Source organism: Miniopterus natalensis, chromosome 14 (assembly GCF_054644295.1).
Source record: "Miniopterus natalensis isolate mMinNat1 chromosome 14, mMinNat1.hap1, whole genome shotgun sequence".
Classification (NCBI taxonomy): domain Eukaryota; kingdom Metazoa; phylum Chordata; class Mammalia; order Chiroptera; family Miniopteridae; genus Miniopterus; species Miniopterus natalensis.
The window spans coordinates 38,039,772-38,059,246 of record NC_142094.1 but is presented as its reverse complement, the minus strand read 5'-3'; the positions used below and the strand labels follow the sequence as shown (position 1 = coordinate 38,059,246).

The 19,475-nt window shown below is 45.1% G+C and overlaps 1 protein-coding gene across 1 annotated transcript in view; it reads left to right on the top strand.

The window, feature by feature from the left end:
* Positions 1 to 19,475, top strand: part of MYOF (myoferlin) — a 126,065-nt gene that overhangs the window by 99,504 nt on the left and 7,086 nt on the right. Inside the window, exons 39-49 of the mRNA XM_087824454.1 lie at positions 1,062 to 1,118; positions 2,510 to 2,521; positions 3,696 to 3,794; positions 5,303 to 5,428; positions 7,409 to 7,564; positions 8,033 to 8,124; positions 11,609 to 11,779; positions 12,537 to 12,685; positions 14,722 to 14,861; positions 17,098 to 17,186; positions 17,276 to 17,371. Coding sequence (XP_087680580.1) covers positions 1,062 to 1,118; positions 2,510 to 2,521; positions 3,696 to 3,794; positions 5,303 to 5,428; positions 7,409 to 7,564; positions 8,033 to 8,124; positions 11,609 to 11,779; positions 12,537 to 12,685; positions 14,722 to 14,861; positions 17,098 to 17,186; positions 17,276 to 17,371 — 1,187 coding nt within the window. The remainder of the gene's footprint in view (positions 1 to 1,061; positions 1,119 to 2,509; positions 2,522 to 3,695; positions 3,795 to 5,302; positions 5,429 to 7,408; positions 7,565 to 8,032; positions 8,125 to 11,608; positions 11,780 to 12,536; positions 12,686 to 14,721; positions 14,862 to 17,097; positions 17,187 to 17,275; positions 17,372 to 19,475) is intronic.

Below are 19,475 nucleotides of genomic sequence, written 5' to 3'. Positions count from 1 at the left end.
TGCTGTGTATTCAGTAGGCCTAGATACGGGGATGGGGGGGTCAGAAGAAGAATAAAGCCAATCTGCGCTGCTATTCTCATTTGTTTCTTAAAAATAGTTAACAGATGACTAGGTTACTATAGCAACACACTGTGAAAGCTCGGTTTACATCATAGCATTTATTTATTTATTTAATACTCACCCAAGGATAATTTTTCCATTGCTTTCCAGAGAGAGTGGAAGGGGGAGAGAGAGAGAGAGAGACATCAGTATGAGAGGGACACATCGATTGGTTGCCTTCCACTTGGGTCTCCCCCGGGGCTGGGGATTGAGCCTGCAATGGAGGTATGTGCCTTTGGCTGGAATCGAACCTGGGACCCTTCGGGCTGCGGGCTGCTGCTCTAACCACTGAGCAAGACCAGCTAGGGTTACACCATGGCATTCAAATGACAACCTAGCAGGACTGGGATGGTAGTAGCAGTCATCAGTGGGTAGTGTCCCACTGTACTATAAATGACTTTGATCAGCTTGCTTTTCTAACACCAGTTGAAGTGCACTGTGTTGATAAGAAAGACTGGTTGGAATCTAAAAAACTGTTTCCACCAGTTCATCAGGGAAGAAAGACAGTTCATATCTATGCAAAGTCAAGTGAGTAAAGCCGAACTTGAGAAAAGCCAATTAACAAGCTTGCTGATGTCCTATATGACATGCATGTAGCCTTATAACATGCATACATGTAATAGACATGTATGTATGATATGCATGAGTTACATGTACATACAATGTGTGTGTAATGTACATCTACTACCACTAACTCAATTCAAGCCTTTTATATGGGTCAATTGAGGGAGTGGGTCAAAACTAACTGTGCCGTTGATGGGAGCTGGAGACTGGCTCTGGGTGACAGTCTCCCCCTCATAGAAACCCACACCCTGTGATTGACGGTGGATGCTCTTAACGAATGGACTCGGCACTGTCACAAGAAAAGTGAGAAATAAGTCTTTGGGGCAAATTGATAAGTGCTAGCCAGATGACATGGGCATTCCTACATGGCCATTTCAACAACTGCCTTCCAATTCCAGTGCTTAAGCAGTATGTCAACAGCACTCAGCAAAATGGTTTCTCCAACGACAGTGCATGTATGTATGCATGATAAGAAATGCATGAGGCTGCCTGGGGCCGGGGGACCTCCGTCTAAAAACTTAAATTCTCCTTTTGGATTCTTTCTATTAGTAGATTTTGGAGTGAAAGGCAACCTTTAAACCAATGAGATTGTTCTAAGCCAAAGGGGAGAATTTCTGTGCCTTTGGCTATGATAAAGCAAGTTATTGACTTTAGTTCCTTTTCCATATGAACTGATGAGCAAGCGGCATGAATAAATCCTCTCACGTTAATCCTAAATTTTAAAATCAGCAGTTTGTTTTGAACAATACCTTTTCCATCATGAACTGCTCTCTTCTTTGAAATGATTTTGAGTAGCTGAAAATAGAAGTGAATGAACAGACTCTAAAAATCTGAATTCGGGAACCATTCAGAAAGTGACAGCACTTTTGGCATAAAATCTCTCTCTCCAAAATCTCCAGCTGTGACAATTTAACCTTTAATCCCGCTTTGGTTTGAATCTAATAGAGTGTTACATCTATCTGCCTCTCTTGGCAATTCTGTGTGCTGAACAAAAGTCGATCTGGAAAATACTACAGGACACTAACAGAAACCCCGTGGCCACCCCACACAGCAGCTGCAGGGGGTGCCCGTTGGGAGGGGTTGTTTTCTCCTCACATTAGAAATGAACTTGAAGTGAGGATTTCAGAGGGTGGGTCTGGATAGCAATCCTTCAAACTGCCCCCAAGGGCGAGCTTGACTAATGTTCCAGCAGGTGCCAAGAGAAAATGTGAACCCCATCATCCTAGCTCCTCATTGTCTTATCTTCTGCGTGTGCACTGAGATCAGTGTTGGATTCTCCACGCAGAAACTCTAATGGAGGGATTGGGCCAGTGAGAAACTTGATGTCTTAGAGCAGTTTCGATGGATAGCAATGTATTTGGTGTTATAACGTAGGCAAGGGGGAAAAGGTACCTACAGGATGACATTGCGGGACTGCTAGACATGAACACCTTGTGACAGGAATGTTCAAAGGTTGGGGGCATACTTAGGGGCTATATGGAATGGGAGGTTTGGGACAGGGAGCTGAGCAGCTGCAGGGCCCCTCTTGTGTGACCACTGTGCTGGTGACAGCGAGATCCTCTAACTCCTATAAAAACGGGACGAGGGTGGCTCCCTTTGAGCCTTTCATTTTAACACTGTTTGTAACCCTTTTGCACATTTTCAGATAAGAAACCAGTAAGGTCTGTTTAATTATGAGATTATCTTGAATAATTTAAATGATCTATCAAAATGTTGACAGTATAAAGCATGCATGAGAAGTAATTTCTCCTCTCTTTCTCTTTCAACCCAATACTCATGGGGTCTCCATATCTGTGGGACCTGTTGTATGGTTTGCCCTCTTCCTGCCCGTACGTGTGATGAGCAGCTGACAGAAAAGGTAACTATTGTACACACTGTATATTCTGCTTATGGCTGATATATAAAGAACATTTTTTGAAATCCAGCATCAGGGGTGTGTGTGTGTGTGTGTGTGTGTGTGTAAATGTACTGCACATGGATAAGAAATAGCTTTTCTTGAGTGTCCCTCTTCCTTCCCCCTAGACTGAATAGGAAACTATGCTGCAGGTGACACTGTATTTCGGGCATGATCACTCTTTCCCAAGTAGATTAACATAAGCAATTGGTGGGCCTGATGAGGATCTGTTCTCATTATAAACCTGAGTGGAAATTATAGCAGCTTCTATAAACTGTAGCCTTTGGCAGTTTGAAAATGTTCCATGAGTGACTTTGATATGCTCTCTCTTCTGCCCAATTAAGAACCACCCAGCTAAACCATAGGTTCTCAACACTGGCTGCACGTTGGAATCGCTGGGGAGCTTAGGGTGCCCAGGTCTCACCCTTGATTGAGCCAGAATCTCCAAGGATAGTCAGGGAGCCCCTGGTCTCAATGAACCATAACACCTTCCTACTTTTTTTTCACATTTTATCGCTTGCAAAGCTCTCTCTCAATGCTCTTATTTTATTTCCAAAACAAGCCTCTGAGGTAGGTGGAGGCAGATGGTGGTGTTATCCCATTCAGTGGATGAAGAAACTGATGCTCAGAGACATTAAATAATTATTTCAAGCCGGTATTGGCTTATTACCTAAGGATATGGCTTATGATGTAAAAGGATGGAACTTGAATTAGAACCAGTTTTTCCAACTCTTAGCTTAGTGAGCTTTGTTTTACATGGCATTGCCAGCTAAAAGGGATAGTAGGAAATGTATATTGGAAGCTTTATTTTATCTGTTATCTGTATATGTAACCATCAAGTCAACAGGATAAAGAAGTCAAAACAGACAAATGAATTGATTGTATCTGTAGGATGTAAGAATATCATCTAGTACAGCTGTGGGCAGTAAAGCCACATTTTATTGGCTAAGGATCATTTCATCTCCAGCTTCTAAGAAAAATGGTGAATGCTTTAGTCATTGTTCATGTAAACAAAACTCGTAATCTTGCCTATTCCAGGTTCATGTTCCTCTTACCTACTACATAAGGTTTCCCTGCATTGATTGGAAACCTAGGTCATCACTAAAGATTTTTCCATCTTGATGTTGTCTTTCTTAAGGAGGAAGAAATCGTTGACTGGTGGAGTAAATTTTATGCTTCCACAGGGGAACATGAAAAATGTGGACAATATATTCAGAAAGGCTATTCCAAACTCAAGGTACCCGGGCCTGTGCTGCTGTGGGTGGGGAGCAACATTCACTAAACCTGGCTATAAGCAGAGCTAAGCAGAAGGCTGAAAGGTCCAATAGTGGGCACTGATGGGGAGGGGCCAGGAACACCTATGGCCTCCTGTTGAACACTCTTGCAATGGGTTTTGGCTTTTACCAATATTCCAGGGGCTTGAGGACAACTGTCAATCTATATTTACATGACTGTCACTTTGGGGCATCTGGCAGAGGGTTGGGAATGGGCCAACACCACACTAATTAGGCCAACAATTGTCCATTTTGACCCAGAGAGACCTAAATATCATAGTGCTCTTGCCAAACAGCAGGAAATGTCAACATGCTTCATTCAGCCCTCCAAACAGTCATCAGTTTCATCAGCCAATAAGTTGATTCTATTACATGTATGCAGCATACAGTCAACCATGGGCACGTGTGTCCAGGAGGAAGATAAGCTCTTGAGCTAGGCTGGTCTGACTCTCTATGATCTTTCTGTTATTGGTTTGGGTTTTCCAATTCTTCATTCAGTTTTTCAGACTGTAATATACTCAAATAGAAGCAAATGCTAAAGTTTTTAGAACAATGCATAGGAGAAACTATAAAATGAGAACTAGCTAGCCATTGACATGTATTTCCCCATCAAAGTGGACAAACCCACACCCTTTTATCTTACTGTAACGGCTCAATGCAGCTTAAGAAACACCAACATATAAAGAACCACTACTTTAGAAAAACGGTCGCACTGGTCTGGTGGATCAGCCCCATGGCCCATCCGCCCTCCCTCCCTCTTCCCTTCTCTCCTTTTCATCCTTTCTTCTCATTCCCCGCCTCTTCTAGTTTTTCTATTGAGGTATAATTTACGTACATAAAGTAATCCACTCAGTGAGTTTTGATCACTTTGTACTCTTATGTAAACCACCACCAAACCAAGGCAAAGAACATTTCCATCACTGTGGAAAACTCCTTTGTACCCCTTTCGAGTCAATTCCCCACAGCCTTTTATCCCTCCCAGAGACAACAGGTTGGTTTTGCCTGTTTTATACTTCACATAAATGGACTCACATAGTATGTATTTTGTGTGTGTCTGGCGTCTTCAGCCCAACCCAGTAGCTGTGGGATCCATCATGCTGTTGTGTGTATAGCAGTCTGTCCCTTTTCACCCTTGTATGGATGGCCACCCTTGTATGTTTACCCATTCTCCTGATGGTGACGCTGCTGTGGACATTCTTGCACTATGTGGACTTGTTTTCATCTCTCTTGGATAAGTACTGAGGATTGCAACTTCTGCATCATAGTATAGGTGGCTGTTTAACTCCATTAGAACCTGGCAGACGTTTCCCAGAGTGGCTGTGTCTTTCTACACTCCTGCCAGGATTATGAGACTTCCTGTTGCTCCATCGTCACCCTCATGCCCATTTGGTATTTGCAGCCTTTTTATTTTTTATTTTGAGACTCCACCTGTATTTTAATGAAAAATGAAGGATGTGTTGATGGTTTTCAGATATATGATTGTGAACTAGAGGATGTAGCAGAATTCGAGGGCCTGACAGACTTCTCAAATACTTTCAAGCTGTATCGAGGCAAATCAGATGAAAATGAAGACCCTTCTGTGGTAGGAGAGTTTAAGGTTAGTAAAATGTGTGTTTGCCCTGTTTAAAACCCACCTTTACTTTCTTTATAGGCCTAGGATAAAGGACAGCCAGCCTCTAGGGCAGGGTCACACCCTCTGACATCTGAAAGATGCTGGAAGGTGCTAACTAGGGAAAGGGCAAATGGGAGTAAAGCGCAGAGCCCTCAAAGCCACTCAGAGCTTTCTTCCTCCCTGCTCATGCCAAGCAGCCTCGACTCCTATAGATTCAGCCTCTCCAAGATCTAGTGCTCCCTCCCCATGCCCACTGCCCTTCCCAGGCTTTTAGCAGGACCAGTGTGGCAACTTCCCAACTGATTGTCCTTGCCACCTCTCCTGTTCCACTCCAGTCCATACCCCCATGCGACCAAATCTGATCATGTTTCTTGATTGCTTAAAGACATCAACTTGATTTTTCACTGGATCAAGTCTCAACTCCTTCCTATGGCGGAGCCAGCATTTCATAAGCTACTTAGCTGCTTGTCTCCTCTGCCACAGTCCTGCTCAGGAGGACCTCTCCCAAGCCCCAAGCATACCTTGTACCTTGTCCTTTTACAGCTCAGGGCCTTGGCACAGCCTCTTCTTCCCTGGATGCCCTTCCTTCCCCCTTTGTGGTCTGACAAACTCCTAGTCGTTCTTTTAAGCCAGCTCAAATGTCACGTTCTTTGTGGAGCGTTCCCTGATTGCTTCTGGCAGAGTGACTCACTCCTGCTCCAGGCTCCCACAGGTCTGGGTTCCTGCCCCTATTAAAGCACCGTTCACATTGTAAGTATCTGTTTTCACGACTGCTCCTCTCTCCAGCTACTGCTGGCAAATCCATGGCAGCTGTGCTGTTGCTGCCCAATCCTTTCCAATAGCAGACATTTGCCAATCGATCAGAGCACTAAACCCTACATGCGGTCTCAAAATCCTCATTACAGCGTCCCACCGAGCAATCAAAGATGGCATGAGAGTCAAACCTATATAACATCCCTGAGCCAAACTAGGTTCCTTGAGTTTAATTTTGGGTCCTCAGTACGTGGCACATATTAGGTGCTTGCTTCATGGTGCTTTACCGAGTGAATGTAGCTGAAACTAAGACCCACTTGTTCTGAATCCAACTGTAGTGTTTTCTATTGTACTTAAGCTGGTTTCAGGATAAAATATATGGCCTCTCAAGTGGGCCTGATGGCTCACTCCTTCAAAAAACATTCTTTGTGTCATTACTACACACCCAGCCCTATGTTAGGTCCTAGAAATCGAGTGATGAACAAGACATAATTCCCACCCTCAGGAAGCTCACAGTCTAGTGAAGGATGTAGACAGTAAATAGACAGTTACAGCACAGGAGTCGGTGAGATGGGGGTGAGTGCACAGTTAGAGGAGAGCATGCAGGAGACACACCCAACCCAGGGCAGTCAGGGAGGTTTCCTGGAAGAGGTGACACCTTTCATCTGAGCCCTGAGGAATGGATAGGAGTTTGCCTTGGAGTAGGAGACGATTTATGGGGTGACTCAAGAAAAGGGAAATCACGCTAGTACTTGTGGGTTTTTTAAAAATAATCCCTTTATGCTTCTATCTGTCTCTCTCCCCTTCTCCTTTCCTCTCTCTGAAATCAATAAAGATATATTTAAATATATATATAATAATAATAATCCCTTTATTTCTTCTTCCAAATAGGTACAGAATATCACTCCTTGCCACCTTTGCCATCACACTGGTCCAAGCCACCTCCATCTTTTGCCAAGTCTCCCTGCTTCTACCCTGCCCTTTCTTCTCCCCTTTAATCTGTTAAATGATTACTTTATCATTATTTTACTTTCTCTACTAGAAATATGCAAAGTACAATACATGTTGTCTTTTTCACAAAAGGCAGCCCTTCCTCACCCAATCACACAACCCCTGTTGTGTCCTGGAATGTCCTGGGGGAGGAGGGCACTGCCCAGGAGCCCTCTGCGCAGGCCACCCAGGGCCTGTGGGTACACCTGTGTCTCTCTCTAGGGCTCTTTTAGAATCTACCCCCTGCCGGATGACCCCAGCGTGCCACCCCCTCCCCGGCAGTTTCGGGAATTACCTGACAGCGTCCCACAGGAATGCACGGTGCGGATTTACATTGTTCGAGGCTTAGAGCTCCAGCCCCAGGACAATAATGGCCTGGTAAGAGTTTGGGTGTGGGGCCTTCTCCTGTAGCAAGATAATTACAGTCATCAACTGCAGTAATTGTCATATTCTTTCTTTTGGGGCGCCTGTTATCTCATTAGGGGAAAGATACTCTATCAAAACAATGTATTCAGTAGAGGATTGTCCCAATGGGCCTTTATCTAAGAGCTTGAAGGGCTTGGATGTCTGGTTCATTCTTCTCATTTTACAAATGTGGCCTTGGAGTAGGTTTGCTCCGTCACTCCTCCCTGCCACCACCTCTCCCCACACTGCTAAAGGCTGGCTGTGTGCCACCAGGACAGAAACAGTGTTCAGACCTTGTCTGAGGCACGCGGGGCCACCCACAACAGCCACCTTTTCATCAGTCTGGGAGTGGCTGTGGAGGCTCACCTGAGTCTGTCCCAGAAAGTGACTTAAACTTGCACCCCATGGTGACATAACATACCATCTGTTTCGTTCTCGCAGTGTGACCCATATATAAAAATAACACTGGGCAAAAAAGTAATTGAAGATCGAGACCACTATGTACCCAACACTCTCAACCCAGTTTTTGGCAGGTAAGTTACACATCTAAACGTATTTCTGTCCTTCATTTCTTCATGGCCTGCAAATTAGGAATGCGATATGTTCCAGGCTCTGTTCTAGGCTCAGAAACTGGGACCATGAACTGGATAAATATTCTAGTCTTTGGGGCAGGTAATAACTATGAAAGTGCATGAGTAAAAGAATTTCACTGGAGTGAAAAGTGCCATGAAGAAAATAAAAGAAGTCATGAGAGGGGTTCCTCTGAGAGAGATTTGCTCTGAGACCTGGGGGCAAGGGTGGCAGGGGCAGGGGTGGCTCAAGGCCCAGGAGGCCAATCTGTCTCTGGATTCTAGACAAGAAGGGTAGGCAGGGTAGGAAGGGTAGGCCTGTTGTGACAATGTGGTTCTCACTCCCTGAATCCAGTTTGGGCTCTGTTTTCTGGGACATTTGAATTCCACCGTTATGATCCAGTGAACATACATATTATTGACCATTTTCAAGACTAAGGAGTGGGCAGAAAGTGATGGGGTCAAAATGTCCTGCCCCCTCTGTCTTCAGTTCCCTAAGATTCTTGAAATAGGATTATTTTCTTCATCTTTGCCAATTTAGACTTATTTCTGTGCTGTTTCATTGCTCTCATCAGAACCTTTTCAAGGGTAAGACAAATCCAAGTCACCTCTAAAAAGACCAGCATTTTTCAGTTATAAATTGTGTCCGTATTTAACAATAGTTATTATTAGCTACGCTTTTATTATGTACAGACACTATGCCGAGCTGTTTATATAAAACATCTCAAAAATCCCACAGCTCTGAGGTGCTATTTACCCCCATTTTACAACAGAGGAAACTATGGCACAGAGAAAATCAGGGCCTAAAGTGCCCAGCTAGTAAGAGGCAGAGTCCGACCACAGCAGCATTTGTACGAGGTTCACACTGTGCTCTTTGTGGCTGCCACCATCTGACTTTCATCTCCATGTCAGGGCAGGGATGAGTGGCCCATTTTACAGGTGAGGGAAACATCCCAGAGCTCTGTCGACAGACCTAGTATCTGATGGGGCCAAGATTTAGGTGGAAGTTCCTGACTCCAAGCCCCAGATTTTCCCAACACCCTTGGTAATGCTTCATATTCATGCCAAAGCCATCGCTTGCAGAAAAATGCTCTTTGTACAAAACATTTGTGAAAACAGTGTTCTTTTCCAAGAACCTTGCCAAGTGGGAGAATACTTCGTTCCTGTCTGACCTGTGGCCTGCCTGTCAATTTCTAGCTTTGTTTTTTTGCCCATTCTCTTCTTTCCTACCGATGTTTGTTGGTTTGTGACCTTCTGCATTCTTTCTCTCTCTCCTGTGTGCATGTGTATGCGCGCGCACACACACACACTCAAAGTCTCTCAGTCAGCCTCTCAGGTTCACACACACCATTGCCCCCCCCCCACACGCCATTACACACACACATAGGGACGTCACGCTCACTTGGCTCCCGGGCACACACACGCTCTCCCTCTGCGCTGCACACCCCAAGGCCACGTGCCGGGGCCAGGGAGTGGAAGTAATCCTCTGGCGCGGCAATATGATCGTTTTCCTTTTCTTCCCCTGATCCAGCCCTGAGGTCTAGACAGGAAAAGGCACGCAGGGCAGGAAGGAGGGCTCCTAAGAGGGAGACAGGGAAGCGGAGGAAGCCAACATTTAAGGGAGAAAGGCGACCCTGTCTGAATCGCTTGTCTCAGAGGAGCCAAGCACAGGCTTAATTAAGTGGCAGGAAAAGTCTTGCTCGGAGCCACCCCAGGAGGAAGTGATGCTGTCAGGCTCTGCTCAGCCAATCCCTGTCTGGCGAGTGAGCAGACTTCCTCCCAACCAGCCAGGTGGGGCCAAGGAGACGCCGGCTCTGCAAACCCTCAGACGGCTGTGGTCTCTGGCCTGTCCTCGGGGGTGACTTTCTTCTCAGCAAGACTCTCAGGGACTCTGGGACAGGAATTCAGGAAGAGACGAAATTCCTGTCCTCAGCCATCATTCAGCATATTCCTACCACATCTTGGCCAGCTCACATTCAACATAATGTTAGTGTCTTTCATAAAATCTTTATTGGTGTATTCCAAGAAAAAAAGTATTTGTATTTCTTCATCGAACCAAGACACTTGGGTTGAAAAAGATAACTGCAGGACTTCTCAGAGCCTTTAGTTTGCTCAGAAGAATGCCAGAAGAAGTGGTTCTCAACCTTATTTGACCAAAGAATTCTTTTTCTCAAGGGACACCTATTGCCTGTCCCTTGGAACCCAGTATTGGAACTGTGGTGCTATGGGGCATGTGTGGGGGCAGTGCTTCGTGGGTGGTCATGATCCAACCACCTTTTCTCATGTGGCTACTGCCTCCTGTAGGCCCCTGCAGTGATGTAGAGAAGTCGCTGGGATTTATCTAGGAGACATCCTGGAAGCTTTTCTCCAGAGCCCCATTGACACACACCCTTCTGTTCGTACGGATTAATGAACATTCCTGGCTCTTTGGGCAGGAACTGGTCCACACATCAGAGAGCAAGGAGAAGGAGAGAAGGCACAGGGAGAGAGGAAAGATGGGAGAGGCCTCTCATAATTTTCTGCCAACAAAATTTATTGAACACCTACTGGGGCACCCATACCTCTGTGGATGGTGCAAAACAGAACCAAACCCTGCCCTTCTTGAGCATATGCTGTTCAGTTTCTCTCGCTCTCAGAACCTGCACCACATTACTCACCTACTACAGAAAGTGCTGTTTGATTGTTTATCTCAGAAGTATTTGCATTTTAAGATGGATGCTATAGAAAGGCCTTTAAGAACCAGTGGTAGATCAGAGGGCCTGGGGGGAGAGTGGGGACCTTCTTGGCACCCTGCACATCAGCCGTGTTGGTGAATTCCGCTCTCACTCTCTGTACCCGCATCCCCTGTGAGGTGAGTCAGGTTGTTCCATGGGGTGCTGGTCTCTGTTCAGGCAGACGAGGGAACAGAGCAGGGCATAGTTCAGGGGCTATACATCGGGGTGCTTTTGCCTTACTAATCTCCCAGCTGGGCAGAGATGCCTGTGTGCCCCAGTTAATAGACATGTGATGATAATGTTAATATTATCATTAATAGTCATTATAACCCTTGGGTTTTGAGCAATGCACTCATGCCAAATGTTTTCTAAACATTTCTTCACTTGACCATTATGGTAGGTATTATTATCACCATTTTACAGTTGAGAAAACTGAGCACAGAGGGGTTAAGTAATTGGCTTGGGGTCCCAGCTAGTAAGCAGCAGAACTGCGATTTGAACTTGGGTGTTTAAAGCCCATGACCTTCTCCTGAGCAAGTGTATAATCTCTTATTCTTATTAGGAATATGTACTACTTATAGAGTAACCCCACCCACAAGACCCCACCTGGTTATCCTGGTGAGGGCATCCCCTCCAGCAATCAGCCTGCCTGGGATTCTCTGCACAGAGCCCTGGAGTTTGTGAGAGGACCACATGGGATCACAAGGAGTCTAACCTTGCATTTGTTTGTTTAGAATGTATGAACTGAGTTGCTACCTACCTCAAGAAAAAGATCTGAAGATTTCTGTTTATGATTATGACACCTTTACCCGTGATGAAAAAGTGGGAGAAACAATCATTGATCTGGAAAACCGATTCCTTTCCCGGTTTGGGTCCCACTGTGGCATACCTGAACAGTACTGTGTGTAAGTTGCTTTGGCCATAAATGTAGACAGTGTGCTCCATCTAACTTTAACACCTGGGGAAGCTTTGGCTCTGTACCCCAGTGCTTGTCTTCACAGAGCCACTTCTCCTTTGAGTCAAATACATACTGTTTTTCAAGTTAGGGTTATTTTAGGGAGAATCAGGGCCATGCCATTACCCACCTCCAGGAGACGCCATTCACACTGGAGTCTGTGTAAAACACCCCTGGAGTAGAGCATTGCTCCGTGGGGATGGTATAGGGAGCAGTGCTCAGAGAACTGGTCCCCTTGCTCCTGTTCTTTGAACCCCACCTCCTCGATGCCAGGGACTAAGAGCAGGCAATGTTTGATGGCAGGACTTCCCTGGCCTTTGGAAACAAGGATTCCTTGACTCCTCCCCCACCCTGCCATCAATCAATTTTGTGATGCTCTGCTTTACCTGAGTGCTTTTGTACAGTATCTAATGAGAGACAGCTCACCATTTCTAGTTTATGAATTTGCCTATTATGATTATGGTGATCTCAGTCAAACTCACTTTTACAGAGGAGGAAACTGAGGGGAAAAGAGGGTCAAAGAGGGTCAATTGGCTGAGCCCAAAATAATTGTGGATTTTAGGTCTTTGAAACAGATTTATAGGCAAAGCCAAAGTGTGGAGCACATTCCCAGCTCCCTTGTTACATGGGTTGCCTGTAAGTAGTGGATGAATCCAAGAAGAACCCGTGTGCCCTGCAGTAACTCGGGTGTGGGATGTCATTCACAGTTCCGGAGTAAATACCTGGAGAGATCAGTTGAGACCAACACAGCTGCTGAAAAATGTAGCCAGATTCAAAGGTTTCCCACCACCCATCCTTTCTGAAGATGGAAGTAGAATCAGATATGGAGGACGAGAGTACAGTTTGGATGAATTTGGTAAGCACTTTGCAAACTGGTTACAAAGTATAACAACCCCTTTCTATTGCTGGGTTTGCTTTGGGGAGGGTTTCCGGCAGAGCAGTGCCCTAATTATACCACAGGGGACTCCACACATGACAGTCTAACAAAAGCCCCATTATAGTAGAGGTTTGCTGTCATGTCAAGTGTCAAAGTGAACACATTTTCTTGTCTGTCTTAGTTTTCACTTGACCTTTTTAGGTCATAGTCATTCAAGCTTTGAACACCAAGTTCTAGTAATTAACTGATTTCCATGTAATGCAAAGTGCTCAGATGGTAATGTAAGAATTTCTCTTCCAAGTTTATTCCATCATTCTTTCAACCCTTCTCTGAGAAGGCTCAGGGATGCTTGGGGTTGGTTCAGAGAATCTGCTAAGTTCACATCTGGTTCATGTCCGAGCTTTGGGTCTTGCTCTTTTCCAAGCAGTAATTTAGAACATTCTCTATCCTAACACATAAACAGCTTATTGTAAAGACCAAAATAAGCTTAATTTAATAGAGAATAAGAGCCATGGTATGATTCAGTGTTGTGTAGGGAAGGAGGGCTTCCCAGAGGGGGTGGTAGTGGGAGTGGCCTTCACTGTTCATGGGATAGCCAAAGAAAGCTGAGCAAAGACACAAAGGAGTGAAAGTGCTTCTGGATCCCCAACTATTTACTCTTGACGTACGAAACTATATTTCATCTTTCCTTTTGAAGAAGACTTAGTCAATATCAGGAACAATTAGACGTCCAAGAAATGTTGATGCTGCAACTTGAGAACTTGCAAAAGGGGTGGGGAATAAACTAGCAAGCAACATGGCCTCGTGGATAAGAGTACCCCCAAACAATCAAGAAGTAACCCCCGAAAGCTGTGTTAATCACAAGGGCTGTTTCAGTTACTGTTGTTACATAACAAATTACCCCAAAACTTAGCAGCTGAAAACAACTATTTTATTTGGCTCACAGTTTTGTGGGTTAAGAATCCAGGAAGGGCTCACCAGGCAGTTCTCACTTGAGTTGCTCATGCAGTTGGTTGCTGGCTGGTATCAGCTGGAGCTGCAATCCAAAGGCTCGACCAAGGTGGTTGTCCAGTTGATATTGGTTCTTGGCCAGGAGCTTAGCTGGGGCTGATGATCAGAGCACCTATTCAGGCATTCCCAATAGGGCAATCTCTGGGTCCCCAGGCTCTTTTCATGGTGGATGGCATCCCCCAAGGCAAGCGCCCCAGGAGGACCAAGCAGAAGCCATGTGGCTTTTAATGCTTAGCCTCAAAAGTCATACAGCATCCTTTCTTTAATGGTTGAATATGTCTTCAGACTCAAAGAGACGATATAGACCCCTCCTCAGTGGAAGGAGTGTTGGAGAATTTGGGGGCTGTGTTTTAAATGCCACAGCGATGCTAGCTGCTGAGACAATTGAACTTAAAATTGTCAGTGGCTTAACACAATAGAAGTTTATTTCTCATAAATTCAAAGCAGGTATTCTATAGGTCGGTGGCCCTCTTCTAAGCAGTACTTCGTGGACTGAGGCCCTCCCATCTTACAGCCCCAGCCATTCTTCAGCTCAGGCATCAAGGTTGCTGTTCTCTTCTGTATCCAGAAGAGAAAGGCACCTATATGATTCTGCACGAGAGGGTTTTACGTGCCAGTTCTAGAAGTGGCACACATGTCACTTCCACCTGCATTACACTCCAGTGTAGCCTGGTCACATGGCCACGCCTAACTACAAGGGAGACTGGGAAACAGAGTCTGGCTGTGAACCTCTGCCACAAAATAAGCATGGGCTGTCTCACACATTCTGATGTGTCTGGTCCCTTTGCTGTTGGCAGCCTACAAGTCGGGTGTGAGCCTGGTTGGGGTGAGGCCCTTGGTTAGGAGCTGTTTCTATCAATGACAACTTCTCAAGTCGAAGTTTGCACACTTGCACTGCCTGACCATGTTGCAAAGTCTGGGAGGAAATGCTGAAATCCCCTCAGGCAATCTGGCTGAACTGTTCCCAGATACCCACCCTGTTTCAATGCTGCTTTCCATTCCAGAAGCCAACAAAATCCTGCACCAGCACCTTGGGGCCCCAGATGAGCGTCTTGCGCTTTATATCCTCAGGACTCAGGGGCTAGTCCCTGAACATGTGGAAACAAGGACTTTGCACAGCACCTTCCAGCCCAACATCTCCCAGGTAAAGGGGCTCCCTACCTTTGAAGACCCATCATCCAAACCCCAGATGGAGTGGCAGTGTTGATACAGACTTGTCTCTGATGTCTTTTGGATTCCTTTAGATACATAAGAAATAGAAATGAAACTCAGATTAACTTCATCTCAAAGGGGAATTTATTGTAAGAATTTTCAGGTAATTCACTAAATCCAGCCAGGAGAGTGACTATGACTCAGAACAATTGGACCAGGACCTTTCCCTGTCTCTTGTCTATTTCTCTCTCTCAGTCTCCTTGAGTTTGCGATCTTCCTGTGGTACCTGCCCATGTGTAAGAATAAAAGACAGTCTCTGAGTCTTTTGGGTTATAATACAGTCCCATCTACTTCCAAATGTGGAAAGAATAGGTTGCCCCACCTTGGCCCATTTGTCCACCACTGGACCACTTGGCCGTAGCCAGGAGGGCGGGGCCTGGGAAAGCAACTGTGCTTGGCCCAGCTTGGGTGAGGCAGTGCCATCTGACCAAAGAGCCAGGGAAAAATCAGGGCCACAGTGCGTAAGATGGCTCGTCACAGAGACTACGTGGAGAGTGATGGGGGGGGGCGGAAGATGGTCAGTTTCCAGAAACTGGGGAGCAGTTTCCAGAGAAGCAAGGAGAGGGATGGCAAATGATAAAATATCCAAGAGGAAGCTTGCTACAGTGAAGACTCCCATGCTGTGCTTACAGAGATTCAGATTCATTAGGTCTAGGGTGCGGCTGGGAGTCTGAATTTTAACAAGTACCTGGAAGGGTTCTGATGCAGGTGTCTAGGAAATCCCACTTTCAGAAATATTAATCTAATTAATGGTTGCAAATATTATGGACACAGACGGCAGAATTGTGGACAAGCTTATCTCTAAGAAGTAGCCACAAATGGCCTGGGTTTAATAGATTATTTTGTCACTCATTTCTTGCTTTTATTCTGTTCTGCATTTCATTTCTTCTCTAATTATTCTTCCTTCCCCCCAAGAGCTGGTTCCTTCTCCTCTCTTCCCTCCCCCCCCCCAATTGAATGAAGTCTCAAGAAATTACAAAGCAAGGAAGATTTCTCCCTGGGAATCCACCAGCATCATCTCCCCGCCCCGTCACCTCTACCTACCGCAATGGACAGACTGTGGCTGGGTCCTAGGAGACACCTGGCTGCCTAATGTTCTGCCACGTGCTTGATACATTGTAGAGCCTCAGCCCCAGAGATTAGCTGGAACAGAATCAGGACCACAGTGAAATAAATCCTTTTCAAGAGCGCCAGTTCATTCATTTTGCTCACAGTGCGTTAGGAAGCCAGTTTAGTGGTTTCCTTGGCAACCTTCTTAAAGACCAGTCTGTTTTTGTCATGAAGGCAGAGTCTACGGAACCTCGAAAAGCAGCTTGGGGAATTCAGATTGGTTCATATGGTCGATATGGTTTGTTAATGGCATTCCTCATCTGTCTGGAAGAACATTCCAGTCAGATGGATGGGCCTGTCTGTGGCTGTCAAAGACCTAAGTGGGGCCTCACCAGGATGGCAGCACAAATGTCAGTGAGGTTCTTCCCTTCCCCTCCCTACAAGCCTCCTCCCAGCTGTAGGCACTTGGAGCCAATGTCAGGGGGTCCTCCACTTGGGGAAACTGTGTTCTTGTCATTGTTTGAGTCTCTGCTTTGGAAGTACCACATTGTAAGTTTTCTTTTACAAAATTAAATACCATTTTACGTTATTTTGATGTTCTTCCTTGAGGTAAGTAGAGAAACCCTTGGGTGTCACAAAACTGGGACTGATATCAAGTAGACAGTGTGATGAGGAACAGAGTGACAGCTTGAGAACTGTTCTGAGTGAAGGGCCCAACTTGAAGTGGTTGTAAGAGGAGGGGGTGTATGTGTGTATGTGACTGTGATTGTGTTTGTGTGTGAGTGTGTTTGTGTATGTGTGTGTTGGGGGTTGTGTTAGTGATGGGGAGCCCCTAATTTTATTAACCAGGGGAAGGCTCAGACTATGATACAGGTGGGCACACGCAGCCAGCAGAGACTCCTGCGTGAGAGGAGAGAGTGGGTGGCCTAAATGACATCAAATATATAAGATTCATCTTAATTTGCTCTCCTACTCTTCTCCCCCCCCCCCCCCATCTACATAGACTAATATTTAGCAGGCCCAAAGAAATAGTTTCACCTAGGAAGTATGAATGAAAATTGTAGTTTCTGACATCTGTAATGTAACTTTATTTCTCTTTTCATTTTTTAATGGCTTAGGGAAAGCTTCAGATGTGGGTGGATGTTTTCCCCAAGAGTTTGGGGCCACCAGGCCCTCCTTTCAACATCACACCCCGGAAAGCTAAGAAGTAAGTAATCTTGAGACCTTGCTATATCTGCCTGGGGTCTTGGTGCAGGACCAGAGAGAAAAGCACCTTCAAAATGTGCTCCCTTTTAGATTCTACCTACGTGTGATCATCTGGAATACCAAGGATGTTATCTTGGACGAGAAAAGCATCACAGGAGAGGAAATGAGCGACATCTATGTCAAAGGGTAAGGTTAGCATGCAGGCAACTTTGACAGGCTCAGGGAATGAAACATACCTTCTTCATTAGTTTTCACTGTTGAAGGTGTTCATTATAGGATTCTTAGTTACTTGCAGCTATTTTATCTCACTCCTGCAATCTATGTAGGAAGCTCCAGGGAGATAAAGGCATAGAGAGCAGAAGGAAAAGCGAAACCTATGTGAGTCTTGTTTACAAGCAGAGGCATCTAATGACCTTAAGAACAGATACCTATGTCTTCATTCCTCTTTTATAAAAGTGGGTTTTGTTGAGTTTATTAAGCAGATTTGTTATTTCTGAGACTTCTTAGTATGCAGTTCATTTTTATTTCTTCTTGATACCTTGAATAACTGGATTTAGAAATGAGGAAAGCTTCCATGGTTTCATTGTGTGTGTGTGTGTGTGTGTGTGTGTGTGTGTGTCTTTATTGATTTCAGAGAACGGAAGGGAGAAGGAGAGATAGAAACATCAATGATAAGAGAGTCATTCAGCCCGCCAGGCGTGGCTCAGCGGTTGAGTGTCGACCTAGGATCCACGCGATCAGGGTTTGATTCCGATCAGGGCACATGCCTGGGTTACGGGCTCAATTCCCAGTCGGGGCCGTGCAGGAGGCAGCCGATCAATGACTATCTCATCATTGATGTTACTATCTCTCTCTCTCCCCTTCTCCTTTCCTCTCTCTGAAGTCAATAAAGATATTAAAAAAAAAAAAAAAAGTCATTGATCGGCTGCCTCCTGCACCGTCCCCCACTGGGGATCAAGCCCGCAACCCCAGGCATGTGCCCTGATTGGGAATCGAACCTCAATCTCCTGTATCATAGGTTTATGCTCAACTGCTGAGCCACACCGGCTGGGCTTATTTTCTATATATTTTATTACTAGCAGCTAATGTCCATGGAAAAGAAACATTAGCAGAATTTTTTAAAATTATTGATTTCACTAACCTTCACTGAGTGCCTGCATCCAGCTTCTAAGGAGGCATAGCCGTTCATTACTCTGTTTCTTGCATAATTCAGTTCCAAATAGTTCATGTGGATGTTTTGTTTTCTGCTGTGCCTTGATCATAGATGTTGAGTACAGAATGGCGTAGGTTTGAGAAGCCAGACTCTGGAGTCAAACTAACTGGGCTGAAACCCTGGTACTCTCCCTTCTAGCTGGCCAAGTTAGTAAGCTCACTGTTCGTCATGTGTAAAATGGAGATAGTGAGAGTACCCACTGCTTGGGGACATTCAGAAGATTGAGTTACTCAGAGCATTTAGGATAGCACCTGGCAGATAGTGAGCTTGTGTAAGTTAGAGAGCCTCTCTGAACCTCAGTTTCCTCATCTGAGAAATGGAGATAGATATATACAGTTAGGAATAGTAAAATAAGCCATGCTAAATACCTGGTTCACAGCACATGATCATAAACATGAGTTAAGGATTTCATCCTTCCAAGTCATGATCTGTCCTCATATTGACCATGTGAAAGGAGCACATGTTATTAATCTCACTTTGTCAATGGGAGATGAAGCTCAGAGAGAGTTGGTGGCTGAGCAAGTTCACAGCCAGGCCTGCCTGCTACCAAGAATCTCTGCCTGTGGGGTCCAGGCATCAGTATTTTTAAAAGCTCCCCAGTTGATTCCAGTGCAGTTCTAATGTGCAGTCAGTGTTGAGAACCATGCATTCAACCACTTTACCAGCCTAAAATCCAGTGTTCCCCTGCTTCCAAACCAGTTTTCCCCAGTAGCAGGCATATGTGACAGCTTCTTCCCAGGCATGTTCATTCACTCATTCCTTCAACAGGTATTTAATTAGTGTCTGCTATGTGCCAGGCACAAGCCAAGGAAACTTTTCAAATGTCAAAAGTTGAGATGTTAAATTGTTTATGGAAATAAATTTTCATAGGTATGCATATGGAAATAACTCATATTTCCCTTGCTAGTCTCTTTAATATGATCAGAATAAATCTAAGAATAATTTTAAAAAGGAAGCCATAAGATTACTTGAGTCGTGCCTGTTTTGTTTGCTTATGTAAAATATGGGAAAGGAAATGCTAAAATTCAGAGTGAACTCATATTCATTGAGCCTATCAGCAGTGATGACAGACACTGA